This window comes from Beta vulgaris, chromosome 3 (assembly GCF_026745355.1).
Source record: "Beta vulgaris subsp. vulgaris cultivar EL10 chromosome 3, EL10.2, whole genome shotgun sequence".
NCBI classification, from domain to species: Eukaryota; Viridiplantae; Streptophyta; class Magnoliopsida; order Caryophyllales; family Amaranthaceae; genus Beta; species Beta vulgaris.
The window spans coordinates 5,682,774-5,704,411 of record NC_079204.1 but is presented as its reverse complement, the minus strand read 5'-3'; the positions used below and the strand labels follow the sequence as shown (position 1 = coordinate 5,704,411).

At 36.6% G+C, this 21,638-nt stretch overlaps 3 protein-coding genes across 4 annotated transcripts; 1 reads left to right on the top strand and 2 right to left on the bottom strand.

Annotated features, from left to right (window-relative positions):
* Positions 1 to 2,481: 2,481 nt before the first annotated feature.
* LOC104888337 (reticulon-like protein B4) lies at positions 2,482 to 7,249 on the top strand. Its single transcript, XM_010673276.4, has 5 exons — positions 2,482 to 2,955; positions 5,786 to 5,966; positions 6,048 to 6,189; positions 6,595 to 6,664; positions 6,754 to 7,249. The coding sequence occupies exons 1-5, from the start codon at positions 2,658 to 2,660 to the stop codon at positions 6,921 to 6,923; spliced, it is 861 nt and encodes a 286-aa protein (XP_010671578.2). The 5' UTR covers positions 2,482 to 2,657; the 3' UTR covers positions 6,924 to 7,249.
* A 1,557-nt stretch (positions 7,250 to 8,806) lies between these two features.
* On the bottom strand, positions 8,807 to 12,779 carry LOC104888336 (F-box protein At5g52880). 2 transcript variants are annotated; one of them, XM_010673275.4, is made up of 6 exons: positions 12,384 to 12,779; positions 11,428 to 11,591; positions 10,886 to 10,973; positions 10,479 to 10,678; positions 9,778 to 9,923; positions 8,807 to 9,133 (listed from the first exon to the last, which is right to left on the bottom strand). In XM_010673275.4, exons 1-6 carry the CDS (start codon positions 12,566 to 12,568, stop codon positions 9,062 to 9,064), a joined length of 855 nt encoding a protein of 284 aa, XP_010671577.2. In that variant the 5' UTR covers positions 12,569 to 12,779; the 3' UTR covers positions 8,807 to 9,061. The 2 variants fall into 2 exon arrangements, with proteins under 2 accessions (XP_010671577.2, XP_010671576.2); XM_010673274.4 differs by having other exon boundaries at positions 8,807 to 9,185; positions 12,384 to 12,778.
* Positions 12,780 to 15,169: 2,390 nt separating this feature from the next.
* On the bottom strand, positions 15,170 to 21,359 carry LOC104888335 (hypothetical protein). The gene is made up of 14 exons (XM_010673273.4): positions 20,841 to 21,359; positions 19,453 to 19,574; positions 19,247 to 19,335; positions 19,126 to 19,161; positions 18,701 to 18,794; positions 18,485 to 18,527; positions 18,222 to 18,384; positions 17,534 to 18,112; positions 17,302 to 17,424; positions 16,648 to 17,216; positions 16,270 to 16,405; positions 16,108 to 16,176; positions 15,877 to 16,014; positions 15,170 to 15,771 (listed from the first exon to the last, which is right to left on the bottom strand). The coding sequence occupies exons 1-14, from the start codon at positions 21,056 to 21,058 to the stop codon at positions 15,658 to 15,660; spliced, it is 2,493 nt and encodes an 830-aa protein (XP_010671575.1). The 5' UTR covers positions 21,059 to 21,359; the 3' UTR covers positions 15,170 to 15,657.
* Between the last annotated feature and the right edge of the window lie 279 nt (positions 21,360 to 21,638).

Here is a 21,638-nt window from a genome sequence, read left to right as displayed (position 1 = left end):
TGGCTCCCTATCTTCTAATGGACAATTTGTCCCGTGATTAATCTAGCTTATGCTTTTCCCCTCAAAAAAAAAAGTGCTCGTTTGGTTGAATGTAGGGAGTGCAAATTCCTTATAAATTTATCTTCTCATGTAATTATATTTTTTAGGAATTGCTAAATGTTGTTTGGTGATTCATGGGAAGTAAAAATTCTCATGGGGATTTTCACTTACCTAAATCTCCCTATGTAAGTAATTTCCTCCATTTTGTGGGAAGTGGAACTTCATAGGAAATTCTACTTCCCATGAATTTGTCAAACAAACAACACCAAGAAATTTCAATTCCTAGGAATTCCAGCTTCCTATGCTAAACAATGTCACCAAACAACAATTACATTGCATTAGACTTGATCAAAACAGCCCGGCCCGATTCTTTTGCGGGTTTTGGGCAGATTTTTTTGGCCCCCAGTTGGGCCTGATTTTTTTCTTTTGGGTTGGACAAGCTAAAATTGACTTTTTAGCCTATTTTTTGACCCGGTCCGATTTTGGCCCAAAAATCCTGCTCATTTTGGCCCGAAATAGCAGGCTTCGGACACAAAATTTTGGCCCAGCCCGGCCAATGAGCAATTTTTTCGGGTGCCATCCTGTTCGAACCCAGTCCGTCCCATGATCACCTCTATGATCATGAGACAAAAGCACAGGACAAGGCTACAGCCTACAAAAAGTTAATGGCAGGCCACATGCTTATTCACATGTGATAAATAGTTAAAACAAGGCCAGGGGTTAATAGCAGGCCCATTCTCATTCAATAATTATAACCGCATTTCTGAAACATGGGCCATAAAAATAAGTTCGTTGTAGTAGGCTAGTTAGCTACAACTAACACATTATGGCCTGATCCAACTCAAACCAACAAGGCATTAGGCATAGGCATATTCTCTTTCAGTACCTCCTATTTCCCTGAGAAATATGAGCATATTCCATTTGAATCAAACTAATTCGCTTGATGATACTATGAACACATAAAATCAAACCAAAATCTGCAAGTAGCTTCTATACACTTTCATCTACTATCAAAGAGAAAGAGAGAGGATTTTGTGTGTGTGACGAAATTTGTTCCAGTTTTTCTTCTACTTTGGAGTTGTTGCATCATGCTACTGGTAAGTTCAAGTTAGAAGCTTGTTACTTCTTTCCTAGATTATACAATTTATAATACATGTATTCCTCATTGTTTTATGATTGCAACTAATTTGAAATAAGAGAAGTATCTACTTGTCAAATGACTCAAATCCTTTCTAGTTTGGATAATTTTCTGTTGCGTTAATGCTAAGGCCTAAGAGTGCATATTCTTACATAAGAACTACACTCGAGTGTATCTTAAATAAACCCACTCATATTTTTTTTTTCAAACAAATAATTAATATTTGAACTAATCTATGTAACTCATTTTTGCTTATATAAACTTATTTGAGCTTATTAGATTTAATTAGTTAGACTTTATTTTTCAACATTATCGATGTTATAGATTGAATATTAATATCTCTAAATTTACTTACGTAAAAATTATATAAAAAAATTGATATTCTAAAAGTACATATCAAGATGAATCAAACAAGATCTCACATAACTATATTTTATTCTTATTCAGTAATCACAAATGATAGTCAAATATTTTTTTTTTGAAAAATGTCAAAAACTCAAAGTGCAACCATTAAAGATATAGAGAAAAAGTACTCAATTAAAAAATAAATATTATATAACTGTAAGATGTCAGTCGTGACCTTTGAAATGAAAAGTGAGAGTTTAACTATCAATAAAAAATCACTTGTACTAATTGTAAGAAACTTGATTTGAAAATAACATAAAGATAGGTGAATCTATACCTGAGCGCAGGCCGGGTCGAACCTGTTCACGAGCTCGACCTGTGGGTTTAGGAAAATGTCGGGCCGGACCCGAGCTCGACCTGCGGGTTTAGGGAAATGTCGGGCCAGGCCCGAGCCCGAGAGTGGCGGGACGTGCCGTGCCTGACTAGAAATTTCCAGATTTTGTTCATGGTCTAGGCCCAGGGATCTGCGAGCGTGACCCGTGTTTTATGTTATTTTTTTGAATGTTTTAGACTAAAAAAGGGCCTACGAGCCATCTAAGCGGGCTCGTGCCGACCGTGACAAGCCCACAACCCACGAAGCGGACAACAAACCGAGTCAGGCTAGACCCAAACCGAGCCGGGCCGGGCCGCGTACTGGGCCGGCCCTGCCCACCTCTAATTATTGTCAGTGAATCCCTAAAATCTTACAAAATAAAATACTTTCATATAGATATGTGCACCCAAATGGCAAGCAATGAGTGCAACACATGTAAATCTCACGACCCCACAAATTAGAATACAACTCCTGTCTCCTTCGCGCCCCACGAAAAGAGTATGCTATGCCACTCCTTAATTTCCTTCCCTCCACGTGTCATCCAACTCCTTAAATATCTCTCCCACGCTTCACTTAACGCCGTCACCCACCTCCCCCTCCTAAATTAACACAATACAAACATCCCTTAACCTCTCATTCCAAAACCACACATACATTTTCTCTCTCCTCCCTCCTCCCAACACAAATCCCACTCTCTTCTCTCTCTCATTTTCCATTTTCCAATTTTCTCTCTCCTCAGCTTCTTCCGCCATTGAAGCTGCGATGTCGGACCACGCAGAGGAGCACCACGAGTCATCATCGTTGATGGAGAAGATCTCCGATAAGATTCACGGTCACGATTCATCATCGTCTTCATCCGACGAAGAATCCGATAAGAAAAAGTCTTCGTCGTCGGAGACGCCGTCTGTTCCTGCTGCTGCTCACGTGCCGCCTCCGGAGGTTGTTCCTGCGACGGAGAAAGCGGAGGCGCCTGCTTCTCCGTCGTCTTCGACTTCTTCGAAGATCTATCGCCTTTTTGGTCGCCAGAAGCCTGTTCATAAGGTCCTTGGTGGTGGCAAACGTCAGTTTCACTCTCCTCCTTTTTTTTTATATCGATTTTTCGAAAATGCGGTGTTATTTTCTCTAATTATACGGTTTATTGCGTGGAATTAGAGGTGCGAAGAATTCAATGTCATGACTCATGAGCTTATATGTTTGGTTTTTCTCCTAATTCGAATTAGAGGTGCAAAACTAACTATATTTCTATTTAGGAGATGAATTTTGTAGATTATTTTGGTACTTTTGAGGAATTGGACCTGTTTTTGCTATCTGTAGCCTGTAGGTCATAATGAAATAGTTTATTGCGTAGAATTACAGGTGCGAAGAAAATAATGTGACGAGCTTATATGTTTGATTTTTCTTTTAAGCTGAATTGGAGGTGTAAAACTAACTATTTTCGTGTTTAGGAGATGGATTTTGTAGATTACTTTGGTACTTTTGAGGAATTGGAGCTGTTTTTGCTATCTGTAGGTCATAATGATATAGTTTATTGAGTGGAATTAGAGGTGCGAAGAATTCAACGTGATGAGCTTATATATTTGATTTTTCTCCTAAATTGAGTTAGAGGTGCAAAGGTACAAAACTAAGTATTTTCGTATTTAGGAGATGGATTTTGTAGATTATTTTGGTTTTTGCTATCTGTAGCCTGTAGGTCATAATGATATAGTTTATTGCATGGAATTAGAGATGCGAAGAATTTAATGTGATGAGCTTATATGTTTGATATTTCTCCTGCGTCAATTTCGAGGTGCAAAACTAAGGTTTTTGACGTTTAGTAGATTATTTTGGTACTTTTGAGGAATTGGAGCTATTTCTGCTATCTGTAGGTCCTGATTATATAGTTTATTGCATGGAATTAGAGATGCGAAGAATTTAAGGTGATGAGCTTATATGTTTGATATTTCTCCTACCTCGAATTAGAGGTGCAAAATTAAGGTTTTTGATGTAGATGGTTTTGGTCCTTTGAGGAATTGGAGCTATTTTTGCTATCTGTAGGTCCTTATTATTTATTTTGTTGCACGAAATTAGAGGTTTGAAGGATTTAATGTGATGAGTATATGATTCATTTAGCTTAAGTGGAATTGGAGGTGCAAAACTAGCTAAGATTTCGTATTTAGGAGATTATCTTGGTACCTTTTGAAGAACTGGAGCTGTTTTTGGTATCTGTAGGTCCGATTTTATATTTTTATATGATGAACCTATTTATTTGAGGTGCTAAGAATGTAATGTGATACTAACCTTACTTTTTTTTTTATTTTGCTTTCTCGTGAGTGGAATTCGATGTGAAAATTTAAGGTTTGTTTGTGGGAGAAGAATTATGTAGAGTATTTGGTAGAAGGAGCTATGTTTGCTATCTTCATGCTAAAATTTTATCACATGATTATACTTTTGTGGTTTTTCATGTGGAATTTGGGGGGGGGGGGGGGGGTTGCTAATTTCGAGTGTGATCTTTAGGAGAAAATTTTGTAGCTCTGTTTGGTGCTTTCGAAATTGCTATTGAGTATTTTCTATTTGAAGGTCGAATTTGATTAGCTTGTATATATTAGAGGCGCAAACTTATTCATTAGTATATTTAGTTGATTTTTTTGTGTGGGATGCGGGGTGCAACCTTGAAGTCTTATCCTTAAGAGAAAATATAGTGTAGAAGATTCTAATTAGGTACATTTGAAAGAGTGTAATTATGTTAACGATTTGGATCATTTATTGTGATTATAGTGAGGAGCTCTATTGCTTTCTCTAGACTTTTGGTCATTTTTTTCTTTTGCTTTCTATAGAAGGCGTGAAACTACGGAGAAATCTTTAGGAGAAGATTTTGTAATTAGATTTGGTGCTTTGCTATTATAGTTGCTTCAAATCAGCATTCTTATAAAATTGCCTGAGTTCTTTTTGCTTTGCTTGGTCAAATCTGTTTTTTTTTTTTGGCTTGGCATGGAGGTGCAAATCATGGTATGATTTTTTGGATGAGATTTTTTTTAGTCTGATTTGGTGCTTTTCCATTACTGTTTATCTTAGAGGTTTTGAGGAACTGTTGTAGTTATTGCTCCCTGATTGTTGTTGTATTTTGATATCTATATGGAATTACGGATAGAAGATGGCCCAATCATATTGACTGCTTAAAATGGGACCAGTTTTCGATCACACATTCTGTTACCGTTGCACTGTTGTTCTTTTGCTTGTTCAGTTGCTTTTGTTTGCTGTTTTTTTTCCATGCAAACATGTTTTTGATATATGGAGGTTCTTTCATCACTCTCCCCTGTCAGGGCCTATTGATTTTTCTTCTTGTGGGCAGTCTTTCCCTTGGCGTGATTATTCACAGTTTTGACAATTGCCTTGTGTAGTCAATTGCTTGTTCCAAGCTTGTGTACTACCATATTTTCCCCTTGATTAATTGGTAGGATTTATTGCACTTGCTTCTTAGAGGCAGGCTTGATTTACAGGGTAAAGACATAAGGGTTGGCGAAGAGGATAATGTGAGCTATGCTCATAGTTTTCTGCTTTCTTGGTTCAGATAGATGACCTGCGCTGCCTGTTGTTTTTCAGAACTTTTCTGATAATCTCTTGTTAGGAGTACTGAGAAGATTGTTGTTGTAGCAAAGTCACTCTCAGAGATGGGATTAAACATTTCTCATTTTCTTTTTTGATTCTTTTTTTCTTTTGGGAGTGAGGATCTCTTCTATTTGGTCTTTGTGCGTGTGAATGCATGTGGCTAGATTGTAAGGGCAACTGGGCAAGAGGTTTCATCATGCTGTGACTACTTCGTTTCTTCACATGTATATTTGTGTTGAAGGTGAAGACCTGATTTTGTGTGGTTTTTGTTTATTTTTAACCATGTCTGATTTGAATCTTTTCAGCTGCTGATGTTCTCCTGTGGAGGAACAAGAAGATTTCTGCCTCTGCACTTGGTGTAGCTACTGTTATTTGGTTTCTCTTTGAACTTCTCGAATATCATTTGCTGACGCTGCTCTGCCACATCTTGATATTTACTCTAGCGGTCCTTTTCCTTTGGTCAAATGCTTCTGCATTCATCCACAAGTGAGCATATTGTTCTCCTAATTTGACTATTCATACTTTTAAGGAATTTCCATCTTGACTCTGTTGTCTTGTATTTGTTAGGGCTCCACCACGTATTCCAGATGTTCACATTCCTGATAATGCTCTCCTGGAATTTATCTCAGTATTAAGATTTGAAATAAACCGAGCTCTTTCTGTTCTACGGGACATTGCCTCTGGGAAAGAGCTGAAGAAGTTTTTTAGAGTATGTTTTTCAGTCTCTCTTGTCAATTTCAATAATTTCGTTTTTGATATCAAATCCTATACCATTTGTCTGTTTTAATTTCGTCTGAATTTGAAGATCGAGGTTGGTCTAGTGGTCGTAAAGGGGTTTGATTCTAACCCCTTGCAAGAAGGATTCCCAATTTCTCCCCCTTCTTGCAAGGGAATTCTCCTTACCTTCAAAAAAAAAAAAAAAAAGTCCAGTCGGAGTCTTTCTGATCTAGGTCTGATTTTTGATTCTTTTGATAGCTATGTATTGCTTTTGCGCTTTTGAGCATCTATGCTACAGAGTACAGACTAGTTGCAGTTTGCATTCTTGATTCTGTCTATTGATCCCGTGTCATTTCTAACAAGCTCTTGCTGTTATTTGATACGGTTTTGTTAACAGGTAATCGCCGGCTTGTGGGTTGTCTCAGTTGTTGGAAGTTGGTTCAACTTCCTGACCCTTGTTTACCTATGTAAGATACTTGGTTTGGCGAACTTGTATACCTATAGTGTTACATATATATCTTTGTTTTCCTAACATGTATGTTTGCTACTTGGACAGTGTTTGTTCTGTTGCACACCGTGCCCGTGCTCTATGAGAAGTACGAGGATCATGTAGATGCTTTTGCTGAGAAGGCAGCCATTGAGCTCAAGAAGCAGTATGCGGTAGCTGATGAAAAGTTCTTGAGCAAGATTCCAAGAGGGCCCTTGAAAGACAAGAAGTCTGCTTGAAGAGAGAATTTAGAGCTAGCTATGACAAGGTTTACTGCTGACATTTACCCCCTGCTGCTGTTTTTTGTGTAGTAGTCACAACTCTTTATGTTGTTTAGGACCTTTGTTTATGTTGATTGTTTTTCAACGTATATGAGCTTATATTTGAAATGAACCAGGTGCTTTGTAAGATAGTTTCTAGTCCTGGATTCTTTTTAAACTCGTACGACTTCTAGTATTATGTTCAGTATCTTGTGAGATTTAGATGAAAGTAGATGAACAATAATGTATTTTTGTACCTTCACCATCTCTGAATATGTTTGCTTTTTATGCTCTGTTACTAGTTACTTGAGCCAGGGTTTAGTGTGTGATACTGGTGAATAACCAATGTTATAACTTATAAGGTATCAAATGTCGTGAAGATATAATTCAGTGTGATTTTGTTGGCTGAGATTATGGTTCCCCCTCTATCCAGTGATTTTTGGCAGGGTGTTGCGCCAAGGCAATACTACTGATTGTGTATCGAGAGGTGCATCTGTGGTGATCCCTCTTTCCTAGGGTGTTGTGTTGTTTGCTGCAATTGGGGAAGGTTTGCTAAATTTTGTCCTTATTCCGAAATGTGTCTGCTTTTTCTGTTACGCTCTTACTCAGAGCTAAGGTTTAGCGTTTAGGGTGCAATGCTGGTGGATAAGAGATACATCAAGGTATTAATATTGTTGGGAAATCCAATATCATGGAAATAGCTTATAGATATTGTGGTATTGTAGGAGTCTTGAATTTCCTGGAGCTAAAGATTTGCATTTTCGACTATATATCTTGACAATGTTGTACAGTGCTCGTGCAAATTGAGAAAATGTATAAAAACTAGAATAATGTCCGATTGACTGGAGAAGGGATATGTGAAGTTCGTTCCCTTCTTCTGTGCATCCTTGCGATGGGTAAGTCAAGTTCCCATGAAAAAGGGACAACTTTTGTGTATTTTGTATGTTCATGCTTCTTGGCTTGTTAAAAGCATTGAGATTACTCGTCAGGGTGTTTTGTCGAGGCAGATGCTACTAATTGTGTATCGGGAGGTGGTAGTCTGGTAATGCTGTGTTTTCTCTTGCCTAGAGTGTTGGTTTCTTGTGGTGTTCCTGGTTCACTGGTTTCTACAATTGGGAAAGGAGTCATGGAGCCTCGAGTGGATGCAGACCTCTTTTCTTTTGTCTATTTTGAGGGAAAGGATGTTGTACTTTTAGTTTGAGACTTACCGAGGAGAACTATAAATAGCGAGGACGATGCAGTAACAGAAGCACCTTACCACGGGTTTCTAAACATATGGAGGATTTTTGCCTAGACTTCCCTTTCCATCTAGAAGCACATTGCTGCTCACGGGAAAGCTTTCCCACACTCTTAAGACTGAAAGCTTAAAGTAAGTGCTTCAAAGACAAACGAAGACGATTTTTGGTCGGAAACAACTTTTTGAATGGCAATATAAGATCTTTAAGAAGAAAATATTTTGTGAGTAATAATCTCGAGTCATTTTTTGACATTGACTAAGCATTTTTCAACGTTGACTCGTAAAAATCAAACATTTGTAGTGCATGTAAATTGCATCTATTATGCTCCTGTTTTTTTCCATTTCTCGACATTAACCAAGTATTTTTCGACGTTGACTTCATTAATAATATGAAGTGAAATCGAATTGAAACATAAGAAATAAAGTGTCTTGTCGTGTTTGACTTTAGTGAGTCAAAGACGCAAAATATGTTGGCAAAAGGCCTGGAAAATGGGTTAAGGTTGTTCCTTGTAAAAAATTGTTTTTAAGATCTTATTATGCCAGATTTTTTTTAAAAGGTTGTTTATCACAAATACTTGTATTTCAAAGGTTTTTTCTGACAAATTTTCCTTATTATAAACACAAATATTATAATTGTTATTGCTATATATAATGATTAACCATTGACTTACAACTTCTCAAAAACATTTTTAAGAACCCGTGAGGATTTGGGTCACTTTACCAAATAAGATAAATATAAACAACCATGACATCCTTTTTCTATACGAAGTCATAGCTGATAGCCTGATACAGCCAAGAAGTTGCTCCCCAAGGGCCAAGAGATCCATCAAAAGCTTCTTCCCTGGCATGCACAGCTCTCTAATCAAGCATCCTCACTGACCTAATGTTTAATATATAGGCGTCCAAAACTTGAGAGCAGACTCTTCGTCTGATTCGCTATCACTATCGCCACCTGAAGCATATATCATCCAGGAAGTATCATCATCTATAATGTATCCGACAATCTGCAGTAAAGGGACTGATAAGTGAACACATAATCTGTAGTTTGAATGTGTGACAATTACATAACAGCAGCAGCTAGACAGAAATATTAACAGTCTAACAGTACCAAAAATACTAATTAAAAGATGTCAGTGTGAAGAGACATCCGGCCAATCTGGGTCTAACAGTTGAAAAAAACTTTTGAGGAGGTTAAACAATACTACTCCAATGACACCGCAATTAAGGAGCAAATGGAGGTCAATGAAGGCTTCGGAGTTCCCAGTGGCTATGTTAACTGAAATCAGCTTCTTGTGTTAGATAGGGTCATAGAGGTACATGTCCAAGGGTCGGACTCGACTATTTTACGAAAATTTCCATGATTTTAGCCCATAATGAAGAACCTAATTGTTGATGCCCATGTCGGAAATGTCAAGGAATCGACATGGGTACTTGAGGTAAAATTGAAGCAACTGACATAACAGTGAAATAGCAAATTTAGATGATAGGAACAATTGATATTGTGAGTACAGCGGACTAACTTCTGCAAGCAAGCTATTAGACAAGTACACAACTATAACTATGATAGAAACTCTTAAGACAGAATGTGAAAGCCACCTGGTTAGGCGACACGGGCATCAGCTGCTGATTCCTAGATTCTTGTCTCGAGTGTTTATTTGGACATCTCAAGTTATCAAGCCAAACAATTGAATTGCAGTGACCACAGTATCCTCTGTTGTACTTGTATCTCCAAGATGGAAGGCCTGCCAATGAACAAAAAACTTCAATGGAAGCCACCAAATAATTCAGAAAAGGTGTCTGCATCACCTTCCCTTTGCACGTTCGCAGCAAGCTAAAGAAAAACTGGCCTTAGAAAAACAAATATTATTGGAAGGGCATGAAAAAAAGACAATATAAAGAGCTGAGGTATGGAGACGAAGCCACCCTCTAAGGGAAACAGAAGCAAAAAGGTTTTACTACGCAAAATTAAACTCCTTCCCATCCCACAAAAGAATGTCCACTTTGAGTTCTCATATATTTTATGGAAAATCAAACTGACTTGTGTCTTCAGTGTCATGCCAAAATTGCACTCAGTTGGTATTGAGTTGTATGATATTAATCAAATTATGAATAAAAGTAACGACTTCTAAGGAAAACGAGGGCAATATAGAAAATTGAACAAAATTAAGGTAGTCAAAAAGGAAGGGTGGGCAGTTCTATGGGATGAAAGTACTTTACAATGGTAATGAACTAATGTCACAGCCAAGATTCAGCTATGCTAAAAGGAATTTTTAAAGCCTATAATTATAGATAAATACCCAAGTATGCTCTTCTGAAACCATCTTTCCACTCATAGTTCACATCATCACAAACCCCATTCGAAGCTGTTTGTTGCCTGTCTTGAGCATTATTATGACCTTGTAGTTCCTCCAATTTCATAATACTGTCTGAGTCACCAAAATAGGTGTTATAATGATACTTCCAAAGATATTTGTCATCTGCTGCTGTATTCCACGACCTTTAGAAACATCAATAAACAACTGCCATTAGAATACCCAGGAGTGAACATTTGAAGGTTATAATTTGGCGAACAGTATGATATTCCTAGAAAATCCCTTTTTTTGGCAGCCATAAAGCGAAAATCCAACTAAATGTTTAGATTTGCCAGATAATGTTGGCAACTGGCAAGCATTAAAACAAGAAGCGCATGATGAAGGAATATTACCAGCACACCATACCAGCAGATATTAAAGATTGCATGTCCAGGAAACTGAATACATGTACAAGGACATCTTGAGGGATTTGAACAAAATCTGCAAAAGGTAACTTATGTCGTCAACATATGTGAAAACTGAGATATGCATTTACTAAGACAACCAACCAAACAAGAGTAGCTTGTATCATCGCTTCTGATGTCTCAAAGACTCAAACTAAGAAAATATTCTTCCCACATCCATAATTCCTTGTCCCCTGGTGTGCCAGGATAAAATCTATCACTACGAAATCTCATCTACTACCACCTCTATGCTATGCAACTTCAACCTCTCTACTTTTTTTCTCCTGGTTTTTCTCTCTATAATGAAAAAATAATAATTGCAGGAGTCACCACCAAGCATTCAACATTGCCTCGACTTAATAAGATGTGAGCTAACTAAGACTTGATGGTCGTTTAAGGACTAGGTCACCAACTGCCGGAAAAACTCCAATCTTTTTAACACAAATTTGAATGCGTAAAGTATATGGAGACATTGATAGAGCCAATGTTACCTCTGTCTTCCTGTTCAGGTGTGGGCCTTTTGGCTCGTCTCTTGTAAGCAACCTTTGCATTCTTGAATTCTGTAGCTGCTAGACCTCGTTTCTGCTTTGGCAAAGCAGCCTCCGCACTCTGGCTAAGAAAATTAGCTGCTGAAACAGCACCTTCTGTCTGCATTCTAGCACACAGCTTCAAGTCAAAGAAATTTCCATAAAGCAAAGCTAGTCAGTGACAGCCTCATTCAGAAAGAGTTCATCAGTTTTTTACAACAGCAAATAAGCTGCATTGTTAATCGTACTTGGTCATACACAAATTACACTATTGTACCATCTGAAAACAAAAATATTTAGTACATACTCTATGTTTCATTAAGTAGTGCAGTCCTGTAGATCAAAAAATAGTCTTTTTTGTGTGTTCGTATACTGAAAAAATATAACTACATATGCAGCTATGACTAGAGGTGAAATTTCGGGGTACGGTTTAAATTTAGCCCTATTCCAATCCAATCCGAATAGAATTTCGATTTCAATTTTCCAATCCAAATCCAAACAAAAACCAATCAGCGTTTTGACTCCAAACCAATCCAATCCGAAACATCCAAAATTTTACTCTATTCTTTTGTTGAAATAATTTAGGCACGTGCGTCAAAATAAAGTGTTGATAACAGAAGTAATTCATACAATCGCATAAAAATGTAGTAATAACTAACTAGCTTAAATACAGCTTCAGGAATTTTCTTTGTTTGCAATCATTATAAAGTATCTCATTTGCTTAAATACATACAATTACACAAAATTAATCAGACCCAGTTCAATTCATTGATAACCTAATTTATAAAAAAAAAAGGGAAGCACGCAATGACGCAATTCATCTGAAATTCTTGATATTTGAACAAATTTCCAATATAAACAGCAAAGAACTAAAATGACCAGAGAAAAAAAAAAAGAAGAAAAAAAGAAAGGGAAATTACTGAGGAAGGATGCGAAATGCAGTAATGGTGTCTTCTAAAAGCAGAGATTGAAGGGATTTCGGAAATCTGGAGTAAGCCAATCGAAGAATAAGTCCAAGCTCTCTGCAAGCCATTGGATAGCGGTAGGAGAGAGAAAATGAATCTCGCAATCTTAGGTTTTCGTATTTCTTTAATGCCATCGCCATTTTTAGGGTTTTGCGATGAAATTGAGGAGATTTACGATCAACTGTGAATTAGGAAGAGTAAGATTAGTGTTGTTATTAGCTTGCCCATTTCATAACTAAGAAGAAGAGAGATTGGTGATGATGGCGGGCGCACACGTTTTTTGGCGGTGGTGGTGGTTAAGGTGGTTGCTTGGCGAAATTAAAGTTCCAATATTTTGGTTTTGGGGATTTAGTAGAGGTGATTAAAAAAAGGCTAATGTTATATGTAGCCTTTAGGGTTAAGGATAAGCATTAAATACATTTTTTTAAAATGGAAATAATTTGAGAATTCAAGAAAAATTACACATCATTTGAGGTAATAAATGTTTGATTCAAGTTTTTATTTCCATTTTAAGTTTCTTATACGTAGCCCTAAGGGTTATGTATATCATTTTCCTTAAAAAAAAAATGGCTTGTTTCGGGCTAAAGTTACCGGTTGGGCTGAGGTTCGGGCTGAAAAACCCGCGCTAAAGGTCGGTATTTCAGACCGATACTAGTGGGCTTTTTGAGTCATTTTCGAACCGGTCGAAATTTGACCTATTTTTCCAAATCTAGGTTACTTGTTGCCTGGATTATTTGGTCCAAAAAATCGGGTTGGGCCGAAAAAACGTGCCCAAAATTGCCGGGCTAATCTTGATCACCTCTAGGATTTGCCAATTTTTTCACCCAAATCAGTACATACAAACTAATATACACGTACGTAGGAAGAGAACCATATACATGATAAACATAAAAGATTAGATTATGCACATAGAGATCGATATCCATGAACATGTACCGACAATAGATGTACATATATTCAATTGTAAATTTAGTTTGTTATCCATGTACATATGTTCCTTTGGCTTGTTATTTACGTACATTTGACTTATTATTCATGTACATGTGCGCATCATACTTTATGTACTAGTGTGTGCACCATTTAAGTTTTGTATTGCCCCATCATTCAACAATTTAGGTTACTTTATCGTCATAATGGTGTTATAATATCTTTGTTGTATTTGTTCTAATGAATGAATTAAAAGTAAAGAGTTAAAATAGGTTGTTATTTATGTGAATGTTTAGATTTTATAGGTTGATAAATTATATGATTAAAATAAATTCTATTTATATAGGTTGTATAATTATATGACATGAAGAAACTTATTTTAATGCATACAAGTCTTCATGGATAGTGTAATTTTCTTTTTATGTTTTGAATTATGTATCAAAGGTTATTGAGATTTGAGTGTTATAAACTATGACTTGCAAATGTACTTTGTCAAGAATCATACTAATATTAGAATGCTATTGGATCTTGATATATCTATAAATAAAATTATGCGGGAGATTCATGATAGATTTTCATTTTGGCACCTTTTTGTAAGAGTGCCAATTATCATTCTACCAGTTTACATCATTGATGTTTCTTTGTGGATTGAGATTTCTTTATCTCTCTTCAATCTCCACTACCTATTTGACCGCGAGTATAAAAACAAGTAATAATTTTTTCCCCGACTAGCACTATTTGAATAATAGATTTCGCTGAATGGACCCAATCTTCCATTTTCCGTAATAGCTATCTCCAATTCTTTGTCTTATAAGTTTGCTGCCAACCAACACATGCTTAGATCAACTGGTAAGGGAGTTGTTCTAGCTTAACCAGAGGTCTCGAGTTCGAGCCCTGGGAACGCAGCAGAGTGTGTTGGGAGAGCTTTCCCCCCAATTGGGGCCTGACCCGGCTCGAATCCGGATTAGTCGGGATCCAAAAAATGGATTTCGGAAACCGGGTATGGTTCACCAAAAAAAAAAAAAAAAGTTTGCTGCCAATTAAAATTGAGATTGTGTTTTATCAAACAAAAGCTATCTTAACATTAAGGTCTTATTTGATTGTTAATTTTAATAACATGTTACTAATCACAAAAATAAACTAAAAGAGCGCAAAATGAATATTTCAAATCAGAACATAATTGACTCATTCAAGGTTCATCTTTAAGGTAGCATAAGAATAGCAAATCAATTCACCACAATTCATTGCACTTACAAGATACACTTAGCGCATCCTCGAACAAGTGGCGATCATGTTATTTATCCACCCCTTTATATGGTGTTGCAATTCTAGCCTTTTAGTGAGCAAAGAGGAACTCAAGTTCATCATTGTGAATTGTGATGCTCAAATTTTGTGTACCACGACCTCAACTAAAATGGTATTACACCCTTTTCAATTTCAAATCTTGGCGAAATATGTCCCTTAATAAGTTAACAAGATTCCTATAATAGGTATATCAAAGTTATAAACTTGGCAAGCCTCATTCTGAAATTAACAAGTTGTGTAACTTTAATACCTCCAGGTGTCATGTCGACACAACACGACACTTGAGCACTTCTTCAAAAACCAAAAACTTACAAATTTCTACGAAATGAATGAGTCCAGCACACGAACCCCCCTATCTGAATAGACACTTTCTCCAATTTTGAGTAACATAGCTAGTAAGCTCTCTAATAGATAATCATTTTCTTAGAGCTAGCCTCATTTTAAACAAAGAAGTTTGCCCACCAGCTTATGTACTAAGCATTAGGCGTCTAGTAATGTAAATCAAGTAGTAGAAACAGAATAAGAAGAGTTAAATAAGACATAATGTACAAAGGGCAACTGCCACAGTAACTGATACATAAATTACACCATAAAAATTAAGAGAAATTTTATAAGTTGTTCATTTTCTAGAAACCTAATTACATACTACATTGCATAGGCTCTTGTAAAGATAGAGCATGAGCAAATTAACTCTTACATAGAATATGGTATGTAGAATGTGAACCCACATTGCATCAAACTAGAACTCACTTTCACTCGACCACCAATGCACCAGCAAGAAATACAAACTACACTAAATTCAAGCCTTTTTTTTTTGATGCTTTGAGATTATATATATCCATACCAAAGAGGACTCTAGCAACAGAGCTTTCAAGTAAACTTCCTCCCTATGGAAACATATCTTCAGAACTAGAGCTGTTTGTGGGAGTTCTCTTCGAGCTTTATAGGAAAGCGTAAGAATAGGATGCTCTGAATGTGTGAAAAAGGACGGCCATTTCTATAAGAAGTAAGTAAGCTGCTCCTTTTTCCTTGAACCGCCTTCTCCATACAGCTCGTTCCACTGCTTCAGTTCATTCATCACTGCACCCTCTGAAGCAAAACTAGCAGCAACCTGCAGATCATGCACCAGGTGCAAGTTTAATAAGTCATCATATAACCAACCTTATTTCTAAGTAAATATGTCTAGACCATGCTCATTAGTTTCACAATTCATTACCTGATTCTTTGCTTGCCTCAGATCTTCCATGTTCAAAGCTCTCAAAACAATTGGCTCTTCCTCCTTCTCAGGTTCTTTTGTCTCAGATGAAGCATCAGTTGAATCGTTGTTATTCTCTTGGGCTTTCTTCTTCCTTGCCTGTAATTTACATTAGTAGTTGAGATAAGGACTTAAAGCTTTTTGGAGAACTTCAAGGGAAAAAAAGGGGAATTCCCAAAAACAAGTACTAACCAAATCCTTCTTTCTCTCCCTCTGGATCAGCTCACGAACAGGCCGGTATGCAGCAGTGATACAGAGATTCTGTCAAACAGATGTAACAAAGGTTAGGATATGAGTTGGAAGTGACAATAACATACCACACTGTATTTAAACCATTGATGAGGCGCTTCAAACCTTAAGATCACTTCCAGTGTATCCTTCAGTCATGGTGGCAAGCTCACGGAAGTCAACATTCTCTGCTTTCTCTTTTGACAAAAGAGTTTTTAAGATCTTCTCCCTATTCTCAGTGCTTGGCAAACCCACCATTATCCTGTAATGAAAAAGATTTTGAGAGTTAAAGTGCATTCTCTTCACCTTAAAAATATAAATTTTAGGTAAAATAAGCTTAGATTAGTTATAATAAGTTACAATAAGTTCAGATTAAGTTCAGTTCAGCAAAATTCAGGTGATGAAAACTTGTTCATGGGAATTTGTAATGAGACATGACAAAAAAGAAGACTGATACACTTAGACATCAATTGGCTTGAGAGAATACAGATTTGATGAACAAACCTGCGCTCAAATCGCCTAATAATGGCTTCATCAAGGTCAAATGGCCTGTTGGTAGCAGCAAGAACAAGAATCTGTTCCCCGGGTTTGGTCATGAGTCCATCCCAATGTGTCATGAACTCGTTCTTGATTTTCCTCATGGCTTCGTGCTCCCCAACCCTGGTACGCTGCCCAAGCATACTATCCACCTCATCAACAAAGATAATAGTGGGAGACACTTTAGCTGCAAGTGTGAACAATGCCCGGACATTCTTTTCATCTTCACCAAACCATTTTGAAGTGATGGTGGACATCGAGACATTGATGAAGCTCGCCCCAGCTTCATTGGCAATAGCCTTAGCCAACATAGTTTTACCAGTACCAGGAGGGCCAAAGAGCAGCACACCTCTGCAAGGCTTCAAAAGCCCACCTTTGAACAGGTCTGGCCTTCTTAGGGGAAGCATCACTAGTTCCTGAAGAGATTCCTTAGTCTCCTCCAGAGATCCAATATCGTTGAATGTAACTCCTATCTCATTCGCAGGAATCACCTCCGGCCTTATGCGTTTCTCAAACTCATTGTCCGGGGCCACTTCCTGTTCAATATGATCACGTTTTCAGTAAAAATGCATTTATTACTGTCATATTATTTTGTAAAACTATCTATAACATTCAACTTACCTTCACAGGGGCCGGATTTTCAGCATTCTTTGTCGGGGGAAGTGATTTGTCATCACCTTTGTTATCAGCACCAGAACTTTCAGACTTCCCATCTGACTTCACTGCACCAGCATCATCCGTTGCCTAAAATTTTTAGCCAATGAAAAGGAACTCAGCATTTGAAGTACACCTCCGTAAACCTGGTTGTCTGGTAGCATGTATAATTTCATTATTTATAAATAAGAAAACAAACCTTTCCAGTTTCACCATTTGTTTCCATCTTAGCCACGCCCATCTTTTTTCCTTCTTGGAATATACTCAAGCCATGGGCCAAACTCGTAGAAGATATAACCAGCTTCCCATTGCGGTAATCAGGCTCCTTATTGTTCATTAAATGGTAAGATATTGCAGACATCACAACTTCATCAATATGATCACTGAGGGTTATTGTGTCTGAATGGCAGATGGAACCCAGATCATCACAAACAAGATCATTAGCTGCAAGAATCTCAGCAATGTGGTTCCTGGTATCCTGAAATTGGATCATCTTCATGTCCTCTTCTAGTTGAGAATTCCAGTTAACAAGGTTACTCTCATCATCTGGAGGCCTGATGTCAATGTTGTAAGGGAACAACAAGGTAAGCCGATCATCCACTTGTTCATACTCAGAATTTGCATCTAACATACGTGACCCAAGCACCAAGACTGAACCCGTCATCTTCTTCAACAATTTGTCAAACAAATTGTATAGCCTCTCTGATTGAAGCAGTAGCCTTTCAATGTCCCTGACATATAATATGATAGGATTCTTTTCTGATGCGGTGACTAAGACCTGCAGTTCGAATGTAATATAATATTCTTAGCTTTATGTGTCATATGATTCAGTGGAAGTAGTATCTTAAAAGCACAGAACAGAAAACACAAAAATCTGAAGAAGTTACCTTGTAAAGTGCTTGTAGAAACAGTTTCTCATCAAAAGACCAGTTGTTTGTGCGCTTTGGAGGGAAACTTGTTGTAGCAGATTGAGAAGCAATGCTACTTAAATCAGTTGATGTTGAGGCATTCCTACGATGCTTTGGAGGGCAACTGGCAGCATCCCCAGCCCTGCGTAGATGTGCAAGCTTAGAACTAACATACTAATATGGAATAGCTGAACACTTCTCTTTTTAATAATCCAACAACAACAAGAACAAAGGTATTATACCTAGAATTGATGTCTGTGGTGCTAGCTTGCCTACGCAATGTTCCTGAAAGAAACTATTGTAAGAACTACTAGCTCGAAATAATACAAAGATGGAAAACAATGGCCTGAACATTATATTAGTGGTAGAATAGAGTCTTCATATCTTGAATAAAAGCAAATTTAGCCCTCATACTTTAAAGACAAATAATTTCAGTACAGAGTTGCTGAAATTAATACCTTTAGGTACTTCCCTTGGAGGAAGGACAGAGAAGGAACCTAGCAAGCTGGACATACGTCCTAATGTTGCTTCCGAAATGGACCTTGTCATGCGCTAAAGCAAAGAACAAACAAAAAGGTGAGCGAAAATACAACAAATAATCATGAAATTTTTATTAAAGAAAAGCTTCATTTCTCCAGTAAATACAATATTAAAACCACACAAACACCCTAGACAAAGAAAATTGTGAAGGAAAATTTCTGCCTCAAGGTTGCTACACAAACGAAGCAGGGCATTTGCTAACAATATTAGAGTTTAAAAGACCCTACTTTACGAAAAACTTTAAAACTCCTTTAAGCAAAGTATATCACATGTTCAGATTAATTGGCATGATATCCAGAAATGAAAAAAATCCTGAATTTGTAATAGTGAAGTGTGAGCTTACAGTTTCCTTCTTGTTGCAGCCATACTTGTTCTGCATCTGCACGAACCAAAATCAAATAGACATTAGTGAAACTGAAAGTTCATCACATCATAAATTTGTAGTTTCAATCTGAGATAATCACCTTCATGGAAAAGTCGACAACATCCAACAGTAACAACTTCGCATCAAAGTAGTGAGCCAGTGCTTTAGCAAGCAACTGCTGATAAAGTTCTGCAACAGGAGAAGAAAGTAAATCAGGTACTAACTAGTTAGAAGCAACAACATGGGGAAAATTCCATGGAAATATAACAGAAGAAATTACTCAAGGGAAACAAAAAGATCGCATACCAGCTGGCCCTGAAAGCAGAATTGCCCTGCTTCCGGGTGACAGATTCCTAGTGAACTTAGAAACTTCAGCATGCTTCAAATGAACATATGCAGCGCTTGTCAATAGCATTCGGGTTTGCTCACTGTTCCCAACATCATAAAACAACAATTGTCAGAAACAACTAAACCAACAAGATCTTGCTATCTTGATAGCAATATACAACATCCTTATCCTTTACTACGAAATCCCTGACGACCCATAGTTCCAAGATCATGAATCATCTTCATTTTTCTAAGTGGATTTGGATTGAACTTATGGTGAATAATTCTTTCATGCCCCATAACTTTAACTCTTGATTAAGATGGTTTATAAGAAATTATCTTAATCAGATCATTGTTAATCAGATCATTGCTCAAACATTACGCAATTTCGGTTTAACTTTTAAGCAACTGACATACGGAAGCTAACTAACAGAAAAGCTGAAGCATTCACTAAAGAATATTGCAAGTTATCATCAACATCAGAATCATTTTTAGCAATCCAACAAATCTTGCAACATGAATAACTAACTAAACTGAATCAAACTAACCCCAAAATTTATCAGTTAACCAACTTCAATTTCGAGTTGATCTTCCACCTCTTATCTTAAGCAGCTTTAAACAATAATTACTGATTTACCCACAAAAAACCAAACAGTAAAGATCAAGTTGTCACAGGGAACAAGAAAAAATCTCCCTGGAGTTGAGCAGGAATATACTTAGTATTACTTCCATCTTTTACAATAATATTTAGCCAATTGAACAGAAACTATTCCTCGGATCATATTGATAATATTCTAAAAAAAAGTTTTCACATAAATCAATACAAGAGTCCAGATGTTTTTCTTTTTGCACACAAGGCCATCTTTAACCAACAAAAATCATGAAAATATCTAAGATCATATTCAATCCTTGTCAATAATCATCCAGAATCACACATAAAACTACTGGAACTAGAGAATATAATCTTACAAAAAGAAAAGAATACATTTTAAAAGGATCTATTAATAAATACTTTAAAATGTTCTAATATTTGCATAAAAACCCACTTCAATACAAGATTTTCAGCATATAGGATTCAAAAAGCTATCAGATTCACATAACCCAAAGATTATAAAAACCAAAAGCTCAAAAAACAAAAATATCCATCATAAAAATACCCAACTCCATGAATAATCCACTCAACAAAATGAACTCACCTACCTACCCACAAAATAAAGTCACAATCTTTATCCACAACTCTATCCAAAATTTTAGTCATATTTTTTTCATGAAGGATGATTAACACACAAAATCATAAACTTGGGAAATCATGAACAAAAACATACTTCAAAATAGGAAATATTACAAAGAGAGAAAAAAAAAATTACCTTAGAAAATAAGGAAACTCATCAAAAGTAACTTTAGTTTCCTTGCCATCAACAATCAACCTCAATAATTCATTTTCAATTTGATCAGCAGAAATGCTATCCAAGGTAGCATTTGAACCAATCCATTTACCAACTGTTTGGCCAGAAGCAATCCCAAGGCCAACACCAACACCAACACCAACACTTAATGCAGATAAAAGAAAACTTTTTTGCTCCATTAATTTATCTTCTTTTTCAAAAAAAAAACCCACCAAAAAGATTCAATCTTTTATTGAAATTACAAAAATGTGAGTGAAATTATCATAGAATAAAAGGATTTGATGAAATGGGTAGTTTTGTTTTTGCTGAAAAATTAGGGGAAGAATGAAGAGAGAGAAAGAAAGAGACAGGAAATCAACACCAAAAATGTGGGCTTTTGCTTTTTTGGGTGGGTTTGGTTTGGTGGTGTGTTAATTCACAAGCAATGGTTATTGGTTTGTATGAAACTTTGCAATTTGTTGTGAGTGTTATCTCCTCCTATTTATAGAGCTTTATTATGCATTGGTTGACGTTAACTTCAATAAGAAATTTAAAGCAAATATTATAACTTTCTATAATACTACCAATTGATTGATCAATTACTCCATTATTTTAAACAAAAGTTAGAGAAATAAGAGAGTGAGAGAAAGCCAATTTGGCACAGTTGTGTGAGTTTGTGACCTTTTTCTGACTTACAGACGAAGGAGTCCTCTTTTTTCTACTACAATTTATTTGATTTGATTGGATTTGATTTTCTTCTTTTTTTTGTGATTGGTTGTT

Coding starts and splice junctions, on each gene's coding strand:
- LOC104888337 (XM_010673276.4), top strand. CDS start 2,658: ATGTCGGACCACGCAGAGGAGCACCACGAGTCATCATCGTTGATGGAG. Junction 5,967..6,047: donor GCTTCTGCATTCATCCACAA/GTGAGCATATTG, acceptor TGTATTTGTTAG/GGCTCCACCACGTATTCCAG. Junction 6,190..6,594: donor AGCTGAAGAAGTTTTTTAGA/GTATGTTTTTCA, acceptor TTTTGTTAACAG/GTAATCGCCGGCTTGTGGGT.
- LOC104888336 (XM_010673274.4), bottom strand. CDS start 12,568: ATGGCGATGGCATTAAAGAAATACGAAAACCTAAGATTGCGAGATTCA. Junction 11,592..12,383: donor GCATTTCGCATCCTTCCTCA/GTAATTTCCCTT, acceptor GCTGTGTGCTAG/AATGCAGACAGAAGGTGCTG. Junction 9,924..10,478: donor TTTCAGAAGAGCATACTTGG/GTATTTATCTAT, acceptor GTTCATTGGCAG/GCCTTCCATCTTGGAGATAC.
- LOC104888335 (XM_010673273.4), bottom strand. CDS start 21,058: ATGGAGCAAAAAAGTTTTCTTTTATCTGCATTAAGTGTTGGTGTTGGT. Junction 19,336..19,452: donor TCTGCTTTCAGGGCCAGCTG/GTATGCGATCTT, acceptor CTCCTGTTGCAG/AACTTTATCAGCAGTTGCTT. Junction 16,015..16,107: donor GGGAGAGAAAGAAGGATTTG/GTTAGTACTTGT, acceptor TGTAAATTACAG/GCAAGGAAGAAGAAAGCCCA.